Below are 23,895 nucleotides of genomic sequence, written 5' to 3' on the forward strand. Positions count from 1 at the left end.
GCAGCTTTGTATCCATTCAGGGATTGTATTCTTTTAAGAATCGGTAGTTACAAATACGAATCGTCAAAGGGGCGATAATTTCTGTTTCGAGCGTCATAAGGGCTTGTCCCTGGTTTAATTCTGTAAGGCGGTACATTTCTGCACCCCCGAGTATTATTCATTTACAGTCACAACAAATGCTATCCCATTTTATTATTATTTCAATTTGGATTGTCAGTTCAGTCAGTCAAAATTCAGAGAATAGCCTAATTACTAATTTGTGCTTCATCGGTGATCAAACATTCAATCCAGACGCCAAAATCACGTGTAGAGATCAATTCGCTACGGAGAGAACTAAATACGTGAGTGGCCTCTGAAGTAAAAATATTTTAATGCTAAGAAACCGAAACCACACAGAAACTGCCTTGAAAAAGCTGGCGGGAATCCTGTTTGAACCTTTGGTATATGTTTTGTCATATACTTTTCTGGTTAAAAGTTTCATTTTATAGTATTTTTGGCTCAAATGTTTTCAATAATACAAACAAATACGTATAGATTAAATTTGTCAAAGAATCAAACTGTTCTGGTGCATAAAATAGGATGTGTCAACAAAGATGTTTCAAAACGTATCATTTGTTTCTTTTCTAATTTAAAGGAGCACTTAACGTATTTTATATTTCTTTTGAAACGTGTTTAAGTTTTAAAAAAAAACATTTTATACCTTCGTAGAAATGTATATACATATGGTTGCTTATAGGCATAAAAAAAAGATCAGATAATACGTAAGTACCTTCGTTTTGTATTCAAACAAGACTTGAGAACTAATCGTAATATTTTTGTGCTGTATCATTTATTGCAGTACCATCTTGTAAGCTATGCATGATATTTCAATCATCCATCGTAAAATGGTTACGCTTGGTATTGCTATCGTAAATGTCGAAATTATCTTCATAGTTATAATTTAAAAATAGTTTGTAATTCCAGGTACAGTGCGTACTTGAATGTATTAATTTAATACACTTCAAATAGAAAGAAACTCACCAAAGAATTGTATAAAATATGTCTAAAGATATTTTAATAATGTGTGACTTATTCACACAATTTTATGAACATATACATGTCAAACCTGGGAGACAAAGTGCTTCTATACAGCATCAACTTTGTTTTATGAAGAAAATGGAAATTTAAGTTTGGTAAGCATTATTACCATGGGGGAGGGTGGCTGGAAAATTCATAAAATCATGAAGAAGAAATAAAAATTGAAACATACCATTGTAGTCATTACAAAGGTTATATTGTGAACCTCTCATCCCGTATATGGTCATGTTATCATTGTTATTTCCTTTGTTACAGATTCTGTAAGAAGATATGGCGGAGATCTAATGAAATTCGAGAAGAAAGAGCTTCGCAGTGTCATCATTTTTTTCTTCAAACCATGCAACTGCTGGTGGATCTGGGCTTCACCTGTGTACCTCACCCACCCTACTTACGTGATCTGGCCCAACATCTCAAAGGCAAACATTTTCCATCCGATGAGGCCCTCATTGCGGAGGTGGAGGGCTGGTTTGCACAGCAGGACAAGACTTCTATTTGCAAGGGTTAGAAATGTTGCAACATCGTTGTGAAAGTGTATTTGGGCTTCGGGGGGAATACGTTGAATAGTGTATTAAAATGGTCCTTCCACGTAAACTTCTTCTTGGTGATTTCATGAACTTTCCAGCCTCCCATTGTATTATTATTATTATCGGTTGATTAATTTATTGATTAACAAAGCATTGACTGTGAGACAGAAATTTGACTCTCTCCCTGAAACCTAAAAGGTAGGCTCTGATGAACCAAAGAAGTACAAAGTTGACTGAAATAAATTGGTAAAAATTTATTATATGAAAATTTTTTACTTATTTATTATTATTATTATTATTATTATTATTATTATTATTATTATTATTATTATTATTATTATTTACGGACATGGCTTTAAGTTGGATTTTTCTACTAACTGGATATCTTTAAATTAAGGCTTATTTGTATAGTTTATGCAGATAGCATAAATTTATTTGTTTGCTTTTTTAAAAATATATACTTGTGAGAAAGGCGTTTTGTGATAAATACACAACGCAATGTATATACATACACAAGCCTACAATAATCAAACATATACTGGAAAGTATTTATAATTTTACAAATAGTTGTTATTCTGAAGTCTTGGCGTGTTGTTGTGAAGTGTACCTTATATGTCTGTTATAGAGGATTTAAGAAGTGTAAAGAAAGCCTTATAAATCAGTCCAAAAGGAATAATATTGTATTTAATGAGGAATTGATTTAATGTGACCACGGATAGAAATGAATCATGCCGATGCCGATGTCAAGTAGACAAACTGGTCGGAATTATCAAATGACACTATACCCTGTCAAATATGAAATAGTTCTCAAAGTATATTTGAACGCAATATTTATTTAATTCAATGTACTATTTATTTACTTCAGTGCTAGTTATATGCTACTGGAGAAAAAAAATATATAGTTGAGAGTGCATCCCAAACGCATTCTACAATACAGAAATTTTCCAATAAGTCGACCCACATGATTAAGAGTCGCTTTCCAGTACGACTGTGAATCAGTGGATCGTTGGAATAACTCAGGCAAATGTTGGAAGGCACAAGTTCCTAGCGTAAAAGTCCCTGATTTTTCGCTGGTCATGTAAGTTTGTAGTGGAATAGATAGTTCATTTGGTTTTTCCTTAGAATTTTCCTCTCACATCATTCCTCGAACTCCTTTAAATGCTTTCACTCGAATCTATCATCTGATCACTGGAACATCTTAAACCTTCAAATCAAAACTGCAGGACTATCGAATTTACTTTTATTGTCATATAAGCCACTGGTTCCCTACTTTTTTGACAGACTACACACTTTACTAAATGCTCACAGCATTGCGATACTCTTGTTAGATTTTTATTATTAATAATAAATATCATAAGAGTATAAAAGTAGTAACTCCATGTAATACATTGAACACAGATGATGCCGCCGCTGGACGCGTTGACTGGTACAGTCTGTCTCAAAACTCGTTTTAACTAATTATTGAATTCTTAATGATGTTTAAATTCTAGGGTTCGTGACACACTCTATGGCACTGCTTGACACACCGGTTTTGAGCCACTGATATAAATAACGAAGTTATTTAATGTTGTATATCGTCACTATCTCGATTAAAATCAAATAGAATAGGATGTATTCACTATTTATCAAATAAATGAACGTGGAATATTAAAATATTAAAGTTCTTAATAATAATATTAAATTTCTAACTTCAAAATAAAATAAATATAACGCACAATCCTCATTCATCTCTAGATTCATTATTATTATTATTTTTTCGAGAGCAATAGACAACTTTTCAACACTTGGAATTCTTCTGTTCATTTTCTCCAATACATTACTTAACCCATTTACATTAACATTTATAGAAGAGAAGCTGAAAAAGTGAACATTAAGTGCAAAAAGCAGACTCGATTTTCGTATCATTGAATAATTGCCTTCTATTTATTAGGAAGAAACAATATTGTTCAGGAATTTACAATAAAGAGTATTTTACATAATTGCACCAATAACAATAATAAGGGACAATTAGACCCTAATAGAACTTTCATAATCTGCTCCTACATTCTTGAACTTTTAATTGGTTCAGGTTACGGCGTCGAGAGTTTCTGTTGAATATATTGTGTGCAATAATCTACAGAGTATATTTTGTTCACTTTCGAATGCTTTAATTAAATATAAAAGAAATCCTTATACTTTGTACAAATCGTAGTTGTGTTACGAAAAATCGAGTGAATGCACATTCAGCTAAGAAAATAGCTAGTAACTGAGGACTAAAAATCGATTTAGAACGAATATTGCACTTATACGTAACATAATAAATTGATAACTGAAGTTCTCCAACTTTACTTAAGTGGAAGCTATATTCTTCATTTGAGAATCATACAAGGTGTACCTTAGATTTCACATCATATACAACTTATACTGACAAAACCAACGTTGTTGTATTTTGGGGTCAACATAAATTTGAAGTTGTACTGTTCGAGTCCTGTGATTTCTCAGTAAATTTAAACACATTCAAACACACAAGAAATTATATATCGATTCAACTCAATATAATGAAACATACATTTGAACATACATTGTAGATAATGTTCCACTTTGAAGAATTTCTTGCAATGGCACCAAACTTTTGCACTTTGTATTGTACTTGCCTGCCTGATCTCGTGTCGTTACAAAGTGTATTTTACGTTGTCATAAAATGTGTGCGCTGTGTTGGCGGCAGGTGGAGATGGTAAACTCGTTGGAATAGAGGGAGGAGGGGGCGTCATGTACGGTTTCCGGTCACACTGCATCGGCTGCAAAGGTCGCATCGCTGAAAAATAGAAATCATAAATATAAGAATATCTATGCAGTTTCTTAATTTGTGTACACAAAATCGAAAACAATATCACTTTTATTTTCTTTATTATGGCCATTTGCAATAAACCACATATATTTAAATATCTTGTCACTACTTTCAGAAACTCATAAAATTAGTAAGACTTACCATACTATTTTGAGATACAAGAACTGCTGGAAAAGTTTAGTAAACTATTACTTAGATAGAGTGACGTTAGCGTTCCACCACTTTAAAATTAGGGAGATTGTGTATTTCTGTGTTTAAATTATTTTTTAACCTGATTCTTCTATTTTTCACAGAAGTTTGAGGAAGTAATTAGTTTCGTGTGAGAAATGGACATTCCTCGTGAATATTTGTTGACAATGATTTTATGTCAAATATAGTTTATCATCAAGCATCAAGTGACTATTTACCTTTTGAAGATAAAGCACTGCAGATGCGGATGTAGAAAGTAAAAACTGGGAGGAGGCAGCCAGAATCCAGATTATGATAAGTATATTATGTGTTTACTATAAACTTGCAAGAATACACTGAAAAAAATGACTTGGTCAGGAATACCAAATTTGTTTGGACAAGGCATTTGGTCACTTTATTTGGTTAGTTTAAACAAAATTTAGTCATTTATACCAAACGTGTTTGATCAAGAACACCATATTTTTTTGTTCAGAACATTTGGTTCAGTAATTTGATTATGCCAACCAAATCTTAAGTGATTTGGTAAAGATTTGGTTTTCCTGACCAAAGTGTTTAGTTACAAAGTCACGTGTATCGATTTGACTTCTGGGTAATCTTTATGGAAGCTATCAGTGGTTTGAGCGTTTGTAAGTGACAAATAAAACTGACTATTTAGCAGCACAGAATAAATATTTGAAATGTGTGATTAATTGAGAAAATCGATGTAGGCTTACTTTTTCGTATATATTACTTTACTGTAATGTAATGCGTATTGGTTATTTTAGTGGCGATAAATTTGGCGTAACAAATAGGCCTTTATATACAGATGAAGCAGGCAAGTTCTATTGACGACGCTAGAGCAGGTGGCAAACTTATAGGGGCAGGGATTGAGGCATTTCCAACTCCCGCACTAGAAACTTCCTGAAAGGGGTAAATAAAGTGACACTAACGCCAGAAGTTTGCAAAATAAACTGGTGCATTCACATTTTACAGATGCGCAAAATCTAAAATATATGGAAGAAATAAGAAGTATTGTTTAGTTTCTCACCCATATCACTTGGTATTGACTCTGGCTTACTTGGTAGGGGTTGCCACTCGCTATTTGTAACTGTGACGTGGTCATGAATATAAATTCAGTGTGAACGTATGGCATAGAAACTACGATGTATAAAACGCAAACCAATTTCTGCTAGGAGGCCACTGAAAAGCACGAATACTATCTAACCGAGTCAGTACAGGAGCGCACCAGGGGTGCCCGAGTGTTAGCAACTAGGATGGGCAAGAGTCGAGCTAAAATTCGACTCGACACGCAACTCGAAGCGAATTCGAGTCGAGTTTCGACTCGAGTCAAAGGTAATTTTCTCGAGTCGAGTCACTGTTTTGAGGTCGAGTTTCGAGTAGAGTCGAGTTTTAAAAATGGCTCTCTCGTTTAGCTCGTTTAACTCGTTTTGAAATCAATGCCTGATTAGACTGGAAAGTGAAAGCTATGAGAAATGTAAGCAGCATGTGGAATATTTTTAGTGTTGCTCACGAGGTGAGACACTGCTCAAATGGATGAGACAGCCTCAAATGTCATGAGCAGAAACATAAGTATATACTGTAGTTCTCACCACCAAGGCTGAGACTTGCACGGTGAAAGTTTTGAGCCGAAGCTGAAGCCCAACCCGTGTAGGGATGTTAATCGGCTTAGCTCCGTTCAACTGAGCAAAGAGCTCGTGCCGGCTTGGTTGAGATAAGGCACCTACTCGGCTCAAGTGAGCCATCGTCCCGAGCCGGCTCGGTTGGGGTGAGCCATCAGCTCGGTTTGTTTCGGCTCGTGTCGGTTTGAGTGGGTGAGCTGTTGGCTCGGCTCGATAGGGAATGAGCTGTGAACCCAGCCGCTCGAGCCCTTAAGAACCCTAAACCCAAGCAGTTTTGAACATGTTTGGCCAGGGCCCTCTAACTTTTAACGATTTTTGGTTTGAGCCCGGATACTTGCCTCTCCGGAACTCAAACCCAGAACCTCGTGAACGATGTCCTTGCCTCCTAGACTTCGCGACTATCGAGGTCAGCAGTCAACTAGTTTTTAGTATTCAGACACAAATAACCTATTTTTCAAGTCTATACACTGTCATGTCTATTGTTATAATAATAATAATAATAATAATAATAATAATAATAATAATAATAATAATAATAATGTTATAGTAGTAGTAGTATCATTGATAATAATTTTATTTTCTATGTAGAATACTTGAAGAAAGTACTTGAAACTACACACAGCATATGGCTCGTTTTGGCTCGACTCAAAAATCGAGTCAAATTCGAGTCGAGTTGGAGGAAATTTTTCGAGCCGAGTTCTCGAGTCGAGTTTCAATGAAAACTCGCTCGAACTCGCTCGTGCCCATCCCTATTAGCAACGTGGTGCGTCCTTACGGTGCAGATACGTCAAAATTTGTTGAAAAATTATAATTCTTTTATGATTTGCGTATAAATATAACTTTTGGATTATGGGATGAATCTACAGTGCAAAAAAAAAAAAAAAGAAAGAAAGAAAGAAAAGAAAAAAAAAAGAAAAAAAAACTTGTCCTAGGTGTCCACTTAAAAGCACGAATGCTATTTAACCGAGTCAGAACAGGGCAAAACTGGTGAGCCCATTCAGTAGCTTAGGGGGCGTCCGAAGGGAGGAGGCGCATATGTGAAGGTGGGTATACGCAAAAGCAAGGGTAGTGAGATGAAGTGGGTTTTTGCAATGATACGGGTTTCAATATCACTTGTCATGGTTTCATACTAGTAACGATCCACTTGTAAACATAAAATTCAGCTTCTGTACACTGTGTCATATTTCTGTAAATTTTACAAACTTGTGGTTCCGTAAACTGAACCAGTACCAAAAAATGTTCGAGTGTATACTTTGACTTCTATCAGGTATGCAGAAAGTATTACATTCTTGAAAATATTCGGAGAATATTGTATTATCTCCAAAAAGGAAAAATCTGTGGTATCAAAATGACCAATGTCAGAAATTATTGAAATTTGAAAGAAAAATAAAATAAAATAAAATAAAACTTTTAGACTCAAATTACAGAATTTTAAGAATCTGTAGAGTTACGTTTGCGAGAAATAATCAACAAATATAGTGAACCAGCGTTCCGCTGACCCATATAGATCCTTTAATTTTTAGAAGAGATGTAAATAGTGACCTTGACCTTCTGTATGTATATTCTGTATTATGTATGCAAATATCATAACCTAAATTTATCTTATCTGAATTTTGGTACTTGACCATTTCCCCTTGACGAATTTCTGCGTATGCCACTGGTATGTCTGTCACGAGGAATAGTGTCCAAAGTGATGAAGATCTAGAGAACTCTTGGTAAAATTAAGTGTGCGAAGAAATATTGGGCGAAAGAGGAACCTCAATTACAAAGGAGTTCCTTGTTCGATTCCCTCCCACGAGAGTTTGTGTTGGACATCGTGAATTTTCTTGAGGTTTTCCCGTTTTTTCATACATTTTCGTTAAACCATTTTTTTACAACTATTCCCTTCCATTAATCTACTGTCACCTTTGACATAAAGGGCACAAACATAGTAAGCGAAACGAATTATTTTGTGGAGAGGAGCCGCGGTAGTACAGTGGTAGAGAATTCACCTTTGGTGTATGAGGTCCCTGGTTCGTTCCCAACTCAGTTCAAATGAACTTTGTGGTAAACAAACACAGTGTGCGTGGGTTTCCTCGAGGTTATCCCGTTTCCTCCCACTTTTTCATTCCACTATGTCATTTGTTTCTCTTCATCACTGTCTCCTTTAGCCTCCACGGCATAATCGTGGGACGTAAACCTAAAAGATTTCATTTCATTTTCTGGAGGTTCCGTTAGGGCTTTTGCCCGTGGGAATCATTTAATGCAGATGGTTTGAGATAAGTGGAAACGTACCACGAAGTGCACACGATTGTTGACTTTTTTCTTTAAAGTTTTCTTGTTTGTGCTTTAAAGAATAGTTTAAACCCAAAAAAGGTATTATGGGATACTTATTTTCATCCAACCTACACGCAATATTTACATATGTACTAACTCTCTATCTGCATCTTTAAGAATTTATTGCTTCGTTACCATATTCATTAAAAAAAAAAAAAAAAAGTTCCCATCACTTTTGCGATAACCTCCGTATTATCAACGAACAACGTATTATCACAATTCGATAGTGGCCATCAACTAATATCGGTACGAAAATGTTTAGAATTCTATTAGGGATTGATTAACACAAATAATATCTGTCTGACTTACCGCTCCTATGACATTGGCCAAAAGATAGTTCCGATTTCGGGAGATTCAAGGAGCCAAATCTCGGGAACTGTAAGTTACACAGAGATCATATTAATGTTGATCAATACCTAAGAGGATGGTGAACATTTTGGTACCAAATAGTAACCGGTGACCATTGATTAACTGTCTATTGGCCAACTAGCCACCGTTCGCCAGATATTGGCCAAAAAGTTGGAATTTCGGGAGATTTAAGGTGTCATGTCTCGGGAAAAATAAGTCATAGACAGATGATATTTTGCTAATTTTGCGAGAAAGAGAAGAAGGTGCGGAAAAGAAGATTTACTTTTACATCTAGGAACAATGACAGTTATCCTTCCCGCTCCATGTCTCCATTCTTGTTAAGTTCGTTCTGGCAATGCTCTTGAAGCTTTATCAACTACTTTTCAGTTTAGTACCTATACCAACGGTATTTGGTAATTTCTAGGTCTACCAAATGTTTTGGTCAAATTCACTAAATGTAGGTTTAGTATTTACAACTAAATTATTTAGTTCCAAGAACCAAATCAGGATCCTTTTAACCAAATTTTTGGTATTACAAACCAAATACTATTTATTTGGTCATTATTTGGTCAAAATTATCAAGTGCATATTTGGCACTGGTAACCAAATACTAGGTTCCTGCAACCAAACAAATTGTAATCAAATGATTTCGTGCTGTGACCAAACGTTTTGTTTGGGCTATATTGACCAAACGATTTGTGTACCAGCATCAATTTTTTGGTAAATCTCACCAAACCTTTTTTCAGTGTACATAAATAATAAATTCAATTATTTTTGTCACTCAAAAACTGGGGGGCCTAGGCCCCCCAACCCCGGGCTAGATGCGCCATTGCCAATAGGGTTATGTACAATTGGGTTTCAGAATTCCAGCTTGGTTACACATTTCTCAGTGATGAATTTTTTGAAGATCGTCCATCCAAATGATTGAGAATGATCACTATGTGACATACTGTGAGATTAAGAAGTCATTGAACATTGGCATGAAAGCAATACATGAGATTTTGTATGGTCACCTAAACATACAGTAACTTTCAAGCCGTTGGATCTCACACAACTCAATCGAAGTTTTCTGTCAATTGGAGTAAAGAAATGCTCAGAAAATTCAACCAAGATAAGTCAAAGTGAATGAACTTCATCGCTGCAGGGAAAGAAACTTCAATCTGAATCCAAACAACAATAATTTGCTGTTTGAGTGTTTCAAAGTGAACCGAAACCATTAAAAGTTGTTCGTTTGAACCAGAGACGGAGTGGGTCATGGGTCAACGGGTCAACATTTGTGAGTGAGTCAGTGGGTCGTGCGTCAACGGGAGGTGACCCACTGTGACCCGGCATGCAAGTGATCCACTCTGATCCATACGACCCACATACCCACTCTGCTTAGTGCATTGTAGACAACATCTTCTGAACATTGGTGAATTTGTGTGTATTTTACTTTCAAGGCCGCCATGTTTCCACCTTTTTCAATTGTTTCTATTTACTTACCTGAGATGAGTATATCTAAGTGAAAAAAGAAATTCATGCACTTCTGAATATTGATACTTGCAATTATAATAATAGCAATAGGACTTACTACTTGCCTTTCGAGACACACAGCCTCTGAGTTTTAAGAATATTGAAAAAAATACATTTTCAATCACCTCTTACATATGAATTATATATATAATGAATGTAACTATGTGTGCGTAACCATCACGGCCCAATGTCAAGCCAAATGAAATGACTTTTGTTATATGGTTAGGCTTCAATCCCAACTAGAATGTTATCATATCGCTTTCATTATAATACATATCCTAATGGAGGATTGGGGGTCCGATTTTTGCGCAACATTGAGTATATCATGAGTATATCATGGTCAGAGTGAATCACGGTGGGTCGTAGCACCAGTGGTTCGTGGGTCAGAGAGTCATGGGTGAAGTTTTCATTGACTGACGCCATCTCTGGTTCGAGGAATGTTGCCCAGCAAATGATTGCCTGTTCCTTCGTTTTTTCGGTACGAGTTCATTCGAACTCATCCAATCGAGATCAAACTTGGCACGATTGTAAACCTTGACATGATGTATAGTCTAAAAGTGTGAAATGTTATGTTGTGCAGGGTTTCGATTCCCGAGTTATGGGTGATCTAATTTTGAGTCAGATTTTCGAACACAAAAAGCCATACATCAAAGTTTTCGATCCGAATCAAACTTAGCATGATCGTAGACTTTGACCTGCTATATAAATGTGTAGAATATATAGAATACACGTTTCTTGTTCCTGAGTTATGTGCAACCAAATTTTGAGTCAGATTTTCGAAAATAAACAGAAAAGAAATCTGTCCAATTGAGAGCAAATTTGGCATTGTAGTAAGCCTTGATCTATAAACAAGTGTAGAAAATACGTTGTGCAGGCTTTCGGTTCACGAGTAATGGGCTGTCAAAGTTCTAAATTAATTCATGGGGATAATAAAAAGGTGGACTTAAATACGTAGCAATTAAATATGGTGCCTTCCATTTCAACTCAGGCAAAAAAATATAAAATTGTACCATCACCATCTCAGATATTGTTGAATGTTTTTTTTATAGCAACTAGACATGTTTTTAAGAGACCCATATTTTTTTTTTGTTTTGTCGAAAAAAAATTTTCCTGCCAAGTAATGGGCCATCAAAGACGGGGAGTACAATTTATGAATTGTAGAAGACATGGAAAATGGTCAATTTCGGAGCCTCACCATTCGGCTATGGAGACAGGTAGAGTTATAATTCTTGTTGTGGTATGTACATAGGGATATAAATAAACTATATTTTATTATAGTTTGCTTTGCGCATGCGTATCTTTTTGTACATAAATTAACAAATGAACGTCAATTTATCTGAAAAGTCGAAGTTTGCGATTTTTTTCGAGCACTTCCGGTTCGAATTTTAAAATTATGTTTTCACGGTTGGTAAGACCTAGTTACCCGCTTTCCGAAAAAAAAATTTGTATCGCTTCTGTGGTCAACCGTTTTGTCTCAAAAAATTCGAGAAATTGTAAAATTTTCAAAAATCGCAATTTTTGGGCGCCATTTTCTCGAAAACACCATTTTTTAAAATTCTGGAATTTTGTCAGATGGTTCAACTTTACATGAATAATAAACACACCAAATATCATTCTCGACCAATGCTTCATGGATTAACTGCAGCCTTTTAAAGTTAGCGAAGTTTCGCTAATTTTGATGTCACAGTTAGCAACACTGGGAACAATAAAAGTGCAATGATTTGATGATGTTGATGATGAAAAAAAGTGAAATTTTGTTCCCGAAGACCATTTTAAGTAAGTGAACTTGAAATTTGTGTGTTTCGTAATCGTAATTTCCACCTCAGATTACTTCAGTTTAAGAAAACGGAGGAGAAGGGGCGGCTCATATTTCAGAGAGCCTCTTTGTTCAAAATAATAAAAAACTAGCCAAGAAAACCTTTTATTCTTCATTTAATGAATATGAACCACAAACATCATCAAATCATTGCACTTTTATTGTTCCCAGTGTTGCTAACTGTGACATCAAAATTAGCGAAACTTCGCTAACTTTAAAAGGCTGCAGTTAATCCATGAAGCATTGGTCGAGAATGATATTTGGTGTGTTTGTTATTCATGTAAAGTTGAACCATCTGACAAAATTTCAGAATTTTAAAAAAAAATGGTGTTTTTGAGAAAATGGCGCCCAAAAATTGCGATTTTTGAAAATTTTACAATTTCTCGAATTTTTTGCGACAAAACGGTTGACCACAGAAGCGATACATTTTTTTTTTCGGAAAGCGGGTAACTAGGTCTTACCAACCGTGAGAACAGAATTTTAAAATTCGAACCGGAAGTGCTCGAAAAAAATTCGCAAACTTCGACTTTTCAGATAAATTGACGTTCATTTGTTAATTTATGTACAAAAAGATACGCATGCGCAAACCAAACTATAATAAAATATAGTTTATTTATATCCCTATGTACATACCACAACAAGAATTATAACTCTACCTGTCTCCATAGCCGAATGGTGAGGCTCCGAAATTGACCATTTTCCATGTCTTCTACAATTCATAAATTGTACTCCCCGTCTTTGATGGCCCATTACTTGGCGGGAAAATTTTTTTCGACAAAACAAAAAAATATGGGTCTCTTAAAAACATGTCTAGTTGCTATAAAAAAAAACTTTCAACAATATCTGAAATCGTGATGGTACATGCTCTGCCTGAATATAAATGGAAGGCACCATATAAATATTGTAAAAGAAAAAAACAAAATCAAATAAAGAATACTTGTCTTTCCAATTTTAAGTTCTTCTTTCTGTTTCCAAATTATAGACGTCTTTCTATTCAACGTTTCATATATTACTTATGTTGCATTTGCTTTTCTTGAACGCATATATTAGATTAGTATTTCCCAATTAATGATCCGTGGATCCCTAAACATCTGTGTCATTACTTACAGCTCATAATTCATAAAATATATAAATAATGACCTGTACTTAGATACTGTATGCTTTGTGTTTATAACATAAACAAAAATTTGTAATTTTCAACCAACTTAAAAAGTACGTTACTGAATTCTTTATGTCTGCCTGTCAGTTCTTCTGTCTGATATTTGCGATTATTTTTTCAATTTCGAACCCTGCATTCGATATAGCATCAAAAACTATCAGATAAAGTAATTAAATGTTTTGCGACACTCCTACCGTTTCCGAGAAATTGGCCGAAAAATAGCCAATTTCTAGATATTTAAGGAGCCATAACTCGGGAACCATAATTTTGTAGACAGATGATATTGATATTGATCAATACCTAAGACGATGCTAAATATTTTGGCACCAATAGTGGCCATCAATTAATAACGGTACGAAAATGTTCAACATTCTATTAGGGATTGATTAACACTAATATCATCTCTCTATGACTTACCGTTCCCGTGATATTGGCCAAAAAATAGTTCCGATTTTGGGAAATTTAAGGAGCCAAATCTCGGGAGCCGTAAGTCATACAGAGATCATATTGGTGTTGATCAATATCTTACAGGATGGTGAAAATTTTGGTATCAAGTAGTAACCGGTGGCCGCTGATTCATTGTCTACTGGCCAACTCGCCACCGTTCCCCAGATATTGGCCAAAAGGTTCGAATTTCTAGATATTTAAGCAGCCATATCTCGAGAACTGTAAGTCATAGAGAGATTATATTTTGCGAGAAAGAGAAGGCGTGGATAAAAATGTTTACTTTTACATCTAGGAACAACGATAGCTATCCTTCCCACTCCACCTCTGCATTCTTTTTAAGTTCGTTCTGAGGATGCTGTTGGAGCATTCTCAACTGGTTTTAATATTGCTATCTACTTCTTAACTACTACTACTACTATGCAGATACCAAAATTTAAATGTGTGTGGTCCGTACCATGCTTTAAAAACAAAAAAGTGGGATTAGAAAATCTGAAGCAATTGGCAACTAATAATTGTATATATCATCACCACGTATTCTGCCATTAGTGGCAGGTCACTTGCCGCAACTGAGAAGTTTCCATGCTGGACGGTCTTCAGCTAACTTCGTTTTCACATACGATTTTTCTGTTTTGATATCGTCCATTAATTGTAGACCCCTTCGCCCTCTCCCTCTCTTACCTGCCACCATACCTTCTGTCACGTCCCTCATGATAAAGTTCCTTCTTAGCCAATGTCCCAACCTGTTTTCGTTCCTCTTCTTAATGATACCTAAAATTGTTCTTTTCTACCCCACCATTTCCAAGACCCTTTCATTTATTTTCCGCTCGACTCAGCTAATTCTCTCTATTCTTCTCCACTCCCACATTTCGAAAGCTTGCAGTTGTTTTAATCATTTTTGTGTAATGTCCATGTTTCTGACCCATACAGAACAATACTCCGCACAAATCACTTTATGAGTCATTTTCTCAACTCTATTCAAGGTCCCACAGAATAGTATTTTCTTCCTAATAAAGGCTTCTTTCGCCATTCCTATCCATCCTTCTATTTCACGTTCACACTTCATATAGTCACAAATAATACAACAGAGGTATCGAAAACTGGTCACCTGTTCTGTTTTCTACACTCATATTTCTACAAGAGACCACATCGTTCCAATCACTATATTTTTTGTCTTTCTAAAATGTATTTCCATCCCGTATTCTTCAGACCCCTTCCTCAAATTTTGTAACATCTTATTGATTTTCTCATCAGATTCCACAACAAGCGCCATATCATCTGCAAACCGCAAACATGTAATCATTCTACCTCCTTCCGAAGTGTGGTGTTCATTTTGTAGCCTCTCTTTCACTATCTCTTCTAGATAGATATTAAATAGTGTTGGCGAGAGACAGCATCTCTGTCGAACTTCCCTTCCAATTGCACTGTCTTCTGTCATTTCCTCCCCCTATTTTAAACCCCTACTTTTTTCATTGATAAATTGTTATAAGACGAGGTAAACTGACTTAAAGTTTCCATTTAACATAAAAGCTAATAAAAATAAATGTTTTATGGCTTAGAATCTAGCTTTGCAAGTTTTATCTACCTGCAACAAAAATTCAATTTTATTATTATTATTATTATTATTATTATTATTATTATTATTATTATTATTATTATTATTATTATTATTATTATTATTATTATTATTATTATTATTTAGTGGGAGTGTTGTACCAGAAACTTTCCATATGAGTAACTGCTTCCCCTTCGAGTGATGAGAAGGAATTTTTCTGTTCGTCTTTTAAAAATAGAGAGGAAGCCGATTTTCTTTGGCAAAGGGTTCTTTCTCTTCGAACGAGAAGACCTCATTTTGTGGCAATTTTATGGCAGAATATTTTTGAGCCTTTCTACCTGCCTTACCCTTGGCGCCATTTGCAACGAACAAAATAACAAGACGAGTTCCCTTCTGACTTGGATGTATATGAGAAGCTGGTTTTGTTTGCTACACTTCTACCCAGGGACAAACTTATAGATTTTCTGAAAAATTGGTAGATATTTCCTCTTATTTAGATCGTGGGAGACACAATTTTGATGCTTAAAAAAGCCGGAGGTGTATCGCCACAGAAACGAAAGTTTGGCATTATATTCTGAAGCAAGTCAAGTTATCTAATAATTTAGTTATAGTATAATTCCGAAAATGTAGTATTAGCAAATCCAAATTAGTTGCTTCCTTGATCTTTCAATTAGCTGTACACCATAGGTAAGTTATATTTGTCATGATTAAAAGCCCCAATTGTTTATATTTAACATACGCTTAGCTTCCGCACCAACCGCCCAAAAGTCTACACAACATTGTGTTGATTAAGTAGCAAGGGACAGCGTGAGTATGTGTATTTATTATTATTATTATTATTATTATTATTATTATTATTATTATTATTATTATTATTATTATTATTATTATTATTATTACCTGTGAATATGAATAAAACTAAAACAGTATTATATTCCAGGGTATTATAAACCAGTGTATCAATTTATCAGTACAAAATTAATGATCATAAATTGAAATTGTTTCAACGACCAAAGATCGTATTGTTGTGGATAATAAATTACTATTTAATGGACTTACTGATAAGCCTAATATTTTGTTAAAGGCAAGAATGAACTTATTTCTTATTAAATGGGTTGCCAGAGAATTTAAACGTGTTTTAACGTAGATAGTTCTATATTGTGCTTATGTTAGATCCCAATTAAAGTATGATGCTTTGGTATGAAATAGAAATTTGATGTCGATCTCCCAAGCTATTGATGCTATTTCTTTCTTGGCTTGGCTTCGATTTAACATTTAAATTTAGAACCTTAATCAATGATGCTATTCTTTTAAACTCAATTTGATTTTCCTCGTTGAACGAATAAATTCACAGCAAACATAATTTATTTACAGTATAATTCGTGGTAACATTGATATCATAGATTTGTCGTACGTCATAACTCCATGTTATAACTCTATAAATTTTCGACTCTTTCCTTGTAACTATAACTTGGTTTGTACTCTAATATATAAAAATATTCAAACGGTTAACAAGAGATTTTAATACTTGGTATTCTTAATAAACAATCTCCTCAATTAAAAGCAATATCTCAAGACAATGTTCATGAATAAGTCATCTATTTTTCCTAGGACAATTCTATACGTTCATAGTATATTGTGTTGTCAATTTCTACATAGGTTTTCTTTAGCTAATTATTATATTACATTTTCTCATGTTTTTAATTTTTGTGCAATATATTTTCCATTATTTCTTTTACTTGTACATTTTTTTCTTATTTTGATGTAATCTTTTGAAGGCTTTAATAGTATGTTATTTTCCTAAATATTCTTCTCTCTTTTTGTGCACTTTTATGCAAGGAATTGTGTTGTTAAAATTTACATAATCTGATCCACTGTGACCCCCACGTTTGTTCGACCTATTGCCTCGCATCTCTTATATATCAGCCTTTCCATCACTAGTGAATTTTGTGCATTGCCTCTTCATACTTCCTGAATTTGCCCAGCTCGGACTTCGCAACCACCCCCATCTTTGCTCCGCCTACGGTCTTGCACCTCTTGAACCCATAATTCTACCGAATTTCAAGTTTCTTTATATTCACTTTTGGCAAGCGGTGTCTCAGTGGTAGAGCGTTCACCTCTGGTCCTTGGGGTCCCTGGTTCGATCCCAGCTCGCGCCGTGTGGACTTTGTGGTGGACAAGCACCGTGCTCGTGGGTTTTTAATCGGGGTTCTCCCGTTGCCTCCCACTTTCTTCATTTCACTCATTTCTCATCATCACGGTCTACTTTAGCCTAACCGGCATAACCGTGAGACTTATAAGAGACTTAAAGATTTCATTTTTTACTGATTTACTTAGGTAATGCTAACGAAAACGTACAAGCATACGAACTTCAAGTTTTTAATCTAATTCCGAGTGCCTAAAACATGAGATTATAGGTCCAAAACTGATCAATTTAAATAACATGGGGAAATTCTTCATCCCCCCTTTAGACCCCCTCTAAAAATTAAAAATATTCACTTTTCGCAATTTTCCTGTCGTTAGTCCTGCAAACCTATAATAATGCCAAATTTCGACGTTCCACGTCAAACGGGAGTATCCCTTTAACTTTTTCTCATGTTCTCATGTTTCCTCCCACTCATGTCAGTTCATGTAGTTTTATATACTTAGGTATAGTTAGGAGGGATTAGAATTTCACATATAGGTGTCAATCATATATGATTAGTTCCTTGTTGAATTACAGCCACTTTTCATTGGAAAATAGGATGAAATTTGAAAGTCTGAACTCAAGTTAAAATAGGCCAACGTAAAGGGAAAAATACACCGTAAAAAGCACAGGCTGTGTCTCGAAAGCAAAGTAGTAACCTGTTGCTATTATTACAATTACAAATATCAACATCCAAAAGTGCTTGAAGTTCTTCTTTCTAAGTTCTTTTCACTTAAATCTAGGTATACTCATCTCAGGTATGTAAATAACAACAAATGAAAAAAGGAAGACATATTTAGGCCTTGAAAGCAAAACGTAGAAAAATTCACCAGTGTTCAGATGAAGCAGTCCGCAAGGCACCTAGCGGAGTGAGTTGGTGGGTCAGTGTGAGTGGTGAACCACAATCGGTCACGTCCTGTTTACCCACTATCCAATGACACACTTACAAATCTTGACCCACTGACCCACTCCATCTCTGTCCCCGTCGCACTAGTATCATCTGTACTGCAATTCTTTGAAACACTGGAATCTTGTATCTTACTATCCTAATACCCGTTGAACATTGCGTTATTTCTAATTTTACACCGTTTAATAGATAAGGAAGAAGAGACTTTTGACCAGGCCTAGGATAGCACTGCAGAATTATGAATAGAAAAATAAATTCAACTATGTAGTTTTACGTCACACGTTTATGGACTTCAGGCTAGAACATGATGATGAAAGTGTATGATATCAAAGAATTAATGGAATGAGAATGTAGGAGTGAGAACCTAGACAAATTCCCGAACACGACTCAAATGACTTGGGGTCAAACCAGGAAGCCATCGCACCAAAGTTGAGCCACTCTGTTCCCCAATTATGTAAAAATGGATGTGAGAACTTGCCACAACAATTGCAATTCAAATAACATAGAATAAGGATTTGATTTGATTCTGAGTTTAACGTCCCTTTCAGCAGCGAGGCTATATGAAACGGAAAATACTGATTAACGTGGAATCCAAACTACATGAGTTCCCGCCGGGAATCGAACAGAATATGAATTAGTAGCTATTAGAACTGAAGAAGGACTACAGGAAATGATTGACAAAATAGTTGACACTGGGAATGGAAATCAACATCGAAAAATCTAAAGTCATGAGAATCTCCCGTGGAAACGCGTCCTTAAGGGTCAGAGTAGAACAAACAGAACTTGAAGAAGTCTATCATTTCAAGTATCTGGGAAGTATTTTGACGAGAGACGCTTACTGTACCAAAGAGATCAGGTCAAGAATTGCCATAGCTAAAGAAACATTCAACAAGAAAAGATTACTCTTCACTAGCACGCTCAATATTGGACTTAAGAAGAAGTTGGTCAAATGCTACATATGGAGCATTTGACTGTATGGTTCAGAGACTTGGACATTACGGAAGTTAGAGAAGAAATATTTGGAGAGCTTCGAAATGTGGTGTTGGAGAAGATGGAGAAGATAAAATGGACAGAGAGAGCAACAAAGGAAGATGTTTTAAAACGGATAGGAGAGAAGAGGACACCTCTATCCAGCATTCTTCGTAGGATTGGACACATTTTACGAAGAAACTATCTTCTTCATACCGTCATAGAAAGAAAGCGAGGAATAGGGAAGAAGAACTCAGCTGATCGATGGTTTGAAAAATGGAAGAAAATATTTGGAGTTAAAAGAGGAAGCTAGAGATCTAGAAACGTGGGAGAAACATTTCCAGGCCCAAATCTAAAATTTAATATTAATAAAAAAAAACTCAGTAGTCCCAGAACCTGCAGAAAGTTTAATAATAATAATAATGACAAATAAAAAGTTCTTTTCATTGTTATCCTCCGAGAAGCAGACGTAAAAGTTGTTGCAGTTAACGTAAAATAATCCAACCGCCCTTACCTTCCCTACTTTCTTTTTTTTTTCTTTCTTTAAATGATAATCGCATATGAAACTTCCTTTCAGGATGATCATATTTCGTCTTCCTGGTCACACTGTCCTCCTCTCCCAATTGGAATTTTAACACTCGGAATGCGCAACGTGGTTTTTATCTTTTGCAAGTCAACTGAACAAAGTTATGGTCTGATAGCTGTTCCGTGACCCAAATGCTGGAAAATTCTCAGGTCAGGGAAGTATTTGACTCCATTGCTCAGACGAGCAGGATTGACGTCTCAAGACATCTCTGTTTTCTTTCAGACAACTAGACGCAGGTCAACAGAAACGAGACCTCACACGTTCTCTCATGCATACCTAGATACTTAATACGAAAATAGAGCGCATTCTTGTCTCCAAAGCATCTAAAGGACAATACATCCTCGCTGGAGATCTGTTTCCATCATTCTGGAACTGAAAGATTTGTAACGTTGTAACATTCAAGTGATATGTAGGAAGAAAATCAGCTCTTTCATTATAAATACTGTATTTATAAGGTTTACTTATTTTCTACTACGAGCGTCGCTGTCAGAACTATGAGTTAAAGAGACATGAAACTACAATAGACACCACCCGCTACCTAACACTACCATATATATTGTTCATGTACAGGACATCAGCAGATAATCCAGAACAAAAACTATCGACTGTGTCAGTTTGGCAGCAAACAGCATACTTCTTGGGACATAATACAGTAATTCGTTTCTCTCGATTTTCCTGGAACACCATGAACAAAAGCTTACTCCCATTTTTTTTTTTTTTTTTTAGCTCTCTGTGATTTATCGATTCGTATATATATATATCCCATTTTAGCATATTGTAGTTAAAAAAAAAAAAAGATTTTACAGTTCATGATAACTTTGAAGTATATTTCACTAACCATATAGTCATTTCGCTGGTATCGAAATGGAATCCTTCACAGTCATTTTTTCTTGGTTACCGTACATTGTAACTTCTTAGGTTCACGAAGAATCCATGAGAATTGCCACTTACGAATAACGCATTGTTTGCATCAATGTGATGATTGATAAATATATATATTTGCTTTATTTGGATATTTCTGGCCCCGTGTACCGTAGTCGCTAACGCGTGGGGGTGCGGTGACTCAGTGGTAGAGCGTTGACTTCCGGTGCTTGGGGTCCCTGGTTCGATGCCAGCTCACGCCGTGTGGACTTTGTGGTGGACAAACACCGTGCTCGTGGGTTTTCTCGGAGTTCTCCCGTTTCCTCCCACTTTCTTCATTCCACCATTTCACTCATTTCTCATTATCACCGTCTCTATTAGCCTAACAGGCATAACCGTGGGACGTAAAACTTAAAGATTTCATTTCGTTTTAGTCGCTAACGCTCTAGTCTTTGCTGCGACCGGTCCCACTTTCGATTTCCGGTGGGGGCACTTGATCGAAAAAGTGTAAAAATATGTCCAAGTTCAGCCACCCTGAGTGAGGTTTTGCTAAGTTTTTCTCATTCACACCAGGCAAATGCACTGGTGGTACCTAACATGTAGGTCCCAGACCGCTTCCTTCCTTCCCCAATCCTTTCTTCCTTCTCTTTCCCCGGATAGTGTGTTCGCCGAGGGACGTCATCCCTCATACAAAATGGGCTAAATTGGCCATAGATGCCGGAAGCTCAGAATCCTAATCCCTTATTTCCATATTTCTCTTTGTTAATATCTAATAATATCGAAGAATTTATCCTTCAATAATAAAAGCAAATCACGGTCTACTGTAACATAAAACACAATCAATAGTAATTAAAAATCCTTACCAGAGATCTCCCCACTTTTTTACATTCTAAAAGAGATGAAATAAATCAATTAATACTAAATTTATGGGCATAAATTTCAGTACAAAATACTATTAATGGGTTTATTCATATGTTTAAGTTATTCTCCAGTTCATTTACTCTTTGACATTGAGATACATATTGACAATAAATTTATTGACATATTAAATTTATTTGCTCTATAAATTTATAATCACGCTAATATATATAAATGAAAGTGACTGTTTGTGACTCCTAATTTCTTGAATCACTTGACCAATCTCGATCAAATTTTCAACGTAGATAAGTTTCAGGACTGAGATGGTTTTCATCACTTCACTTTGATGGTGTAACTTACGGAAGGGGGACACAGAGAAGGAATCTTTAAAAATTATCGAAGATGACCAATATTAGTGTGAAATCCATAGTTTTTGAGGTCGCTGAGATGAACAGTAACACTTACAATAACGTTTAAATACAAATTCAGCCCTTTATATCCAAAATGAAACTATTCTTCCCGTGCGAAGAACTGTTATTCTGCTAGTTTATAGACTAATATCAAAGACTCACTAGGCTTAGGCTAATAGATAGAACTAGCTTTCAGACAACTTCCAGATTTAAAACTATTGTGAAGATTTAATTGCAACTTCATCTCTAAGGTTTCAATTTAATTATTTCGAAATTAATGGTGATAATGCTGAACATAAACGTGCTTCGCAGTTATCATTAAAATAAAAAGAATGCTAACCTTAGTTAGATTCGAGGTAAACTATCTGTGCAACTACATGTTGGTAGCTGGATAAACTCTAAAAATACATTTGTTAAAAGTAGACAATTGCAACTTTTAATTAATAATGTACAACAGAACGAAGGCTGGGAAGAACAAACAGTTATTTTTAAAATGAAAAAAAAAAAAATAAACTGAAATCTTTCAGTTTGACATTCAACAGTTAGGCTAAGGGAGACGGATGACTAAAGCAAGTGAATGAAGATGAATGAATTGGTATATAGAAATTGAGAGGAAACAGCAGAACCCCGAGCAAACCTATGGACGTGCTTGAACGAAGTTTTCCAAAAGCGCATATCAAAATTATGTTCATATTTGATGATGAATAATGTTTCCATAATAACTGCAGTATGGCATGTTTAATGTAAGAAAAAATGTCAACCCAAACTATCACTTAACTCAGTATGATGTGCTTATTCCGTTAAAAAAAATGGATTTAGGGGCTGTTCAAAAATTTTGTGGACCCTGATATAAAACCTAATTATTGGAGAAGATTGCAATTTTTTATGCATTTTTTTGGTCATTCCTAAAATTCTTGTTTCTAGATCTCCTAGAATCACTATGACGAAAGTTGTAGCATTATTCCCAACAGCAGTGAACACTTAAAATATATAAACACCACTAGTATTAAAATGAACTCCATCAGAGAAAAAGGAAAAAAGAAAAGAAACAGATTAACAATACTATTCCGTCGGAGTGTCGTGGGTGGTTTTCAGCTATTTCAAAGAATTGTCATGACCTGGGTTCGATTCCCGACGGGAGCTCATGTGATTTGGATTCCACGTTGATCAGCAGGTCCACGTCTCATATAGCCTCGCTGCTGAAAGAGACGCTAAACTAAAATCAATTCAACTCAAAGAATTGTCATATCAATAGGGTTAACTAATTTTACTTTTAAAATTTACTTAAGTAATGCTAACGAAACCGTACAAGCATACCGAATTTCAAATGTTTATTCAAATTTCAAGTACCTAAAACATCAGATTATAGATCACCCCAAAAAAGACCCACTTAAATAACATGGGTAAATTCTTCATCCCTCCTTTAGACGCCCTAAAATTTAAAAATATTCACTTTTGGCAATTTTTCTGTCGGTTATTCCCAAAAAGCTACAATCATGCCAATTTCAACTTTCCATGTCAACCAGAAGTATCCCTTTAATTTATATCTGATCATGTAGTTTTAGGTTTATATATAGTTAGAATAGTGTTGTTGTGATGTTTAGAGTTTATGAACATGTTACTAAAAGTATTAAAACAACACTAACTTTTGAATGTTTGTATTTTGTGCCCTTTTGCAGCAGCAATGTTATACAATATGGATGATCCAGTGTTGCAAGATCTCAAGATTAAAA

General features: G+C 35.3%; 1 protein-coding gene across 1 annotated transcript in view; it reads right to left on the reverse strand.

Annotated features, from left to right (window-relative positions):
• Positions 1-1,947: 1,947 nt before the first annotated feature.
• Positions 1,948-23,895, reverse strand: part of LOC145674536 (uncharacterized) — a 61,644-nt gene continuing 39,696 nt past the window's right edge. Inside the window, exon 2 of the mRNA XM_081744693.1 lies at positions 1,948-4,395. Coding sequence (XP_081600819.1) covers positions 4,253-4,395 — 143 coding nt within the window. The 3' untranslated portion in view covers positions 1,948-4,252. The remainder of the gene's footprint in view (positions 4,396-23,895) is intronic.

This window comes from Thermobia domestica, chromosome 17 (genome assembly GCF_964235325.1).
Source record: "Thermobia domestica chromosome 17, izTheDome1.hap1.1, whole genome shotgun sequence".
NCBI classification, from domain to species: Eukaryota; Metazoa; Arthropoda; class Insecta; order Zygentoma; family Lepismatidae; genus Thermobia; species Thermobia domestica.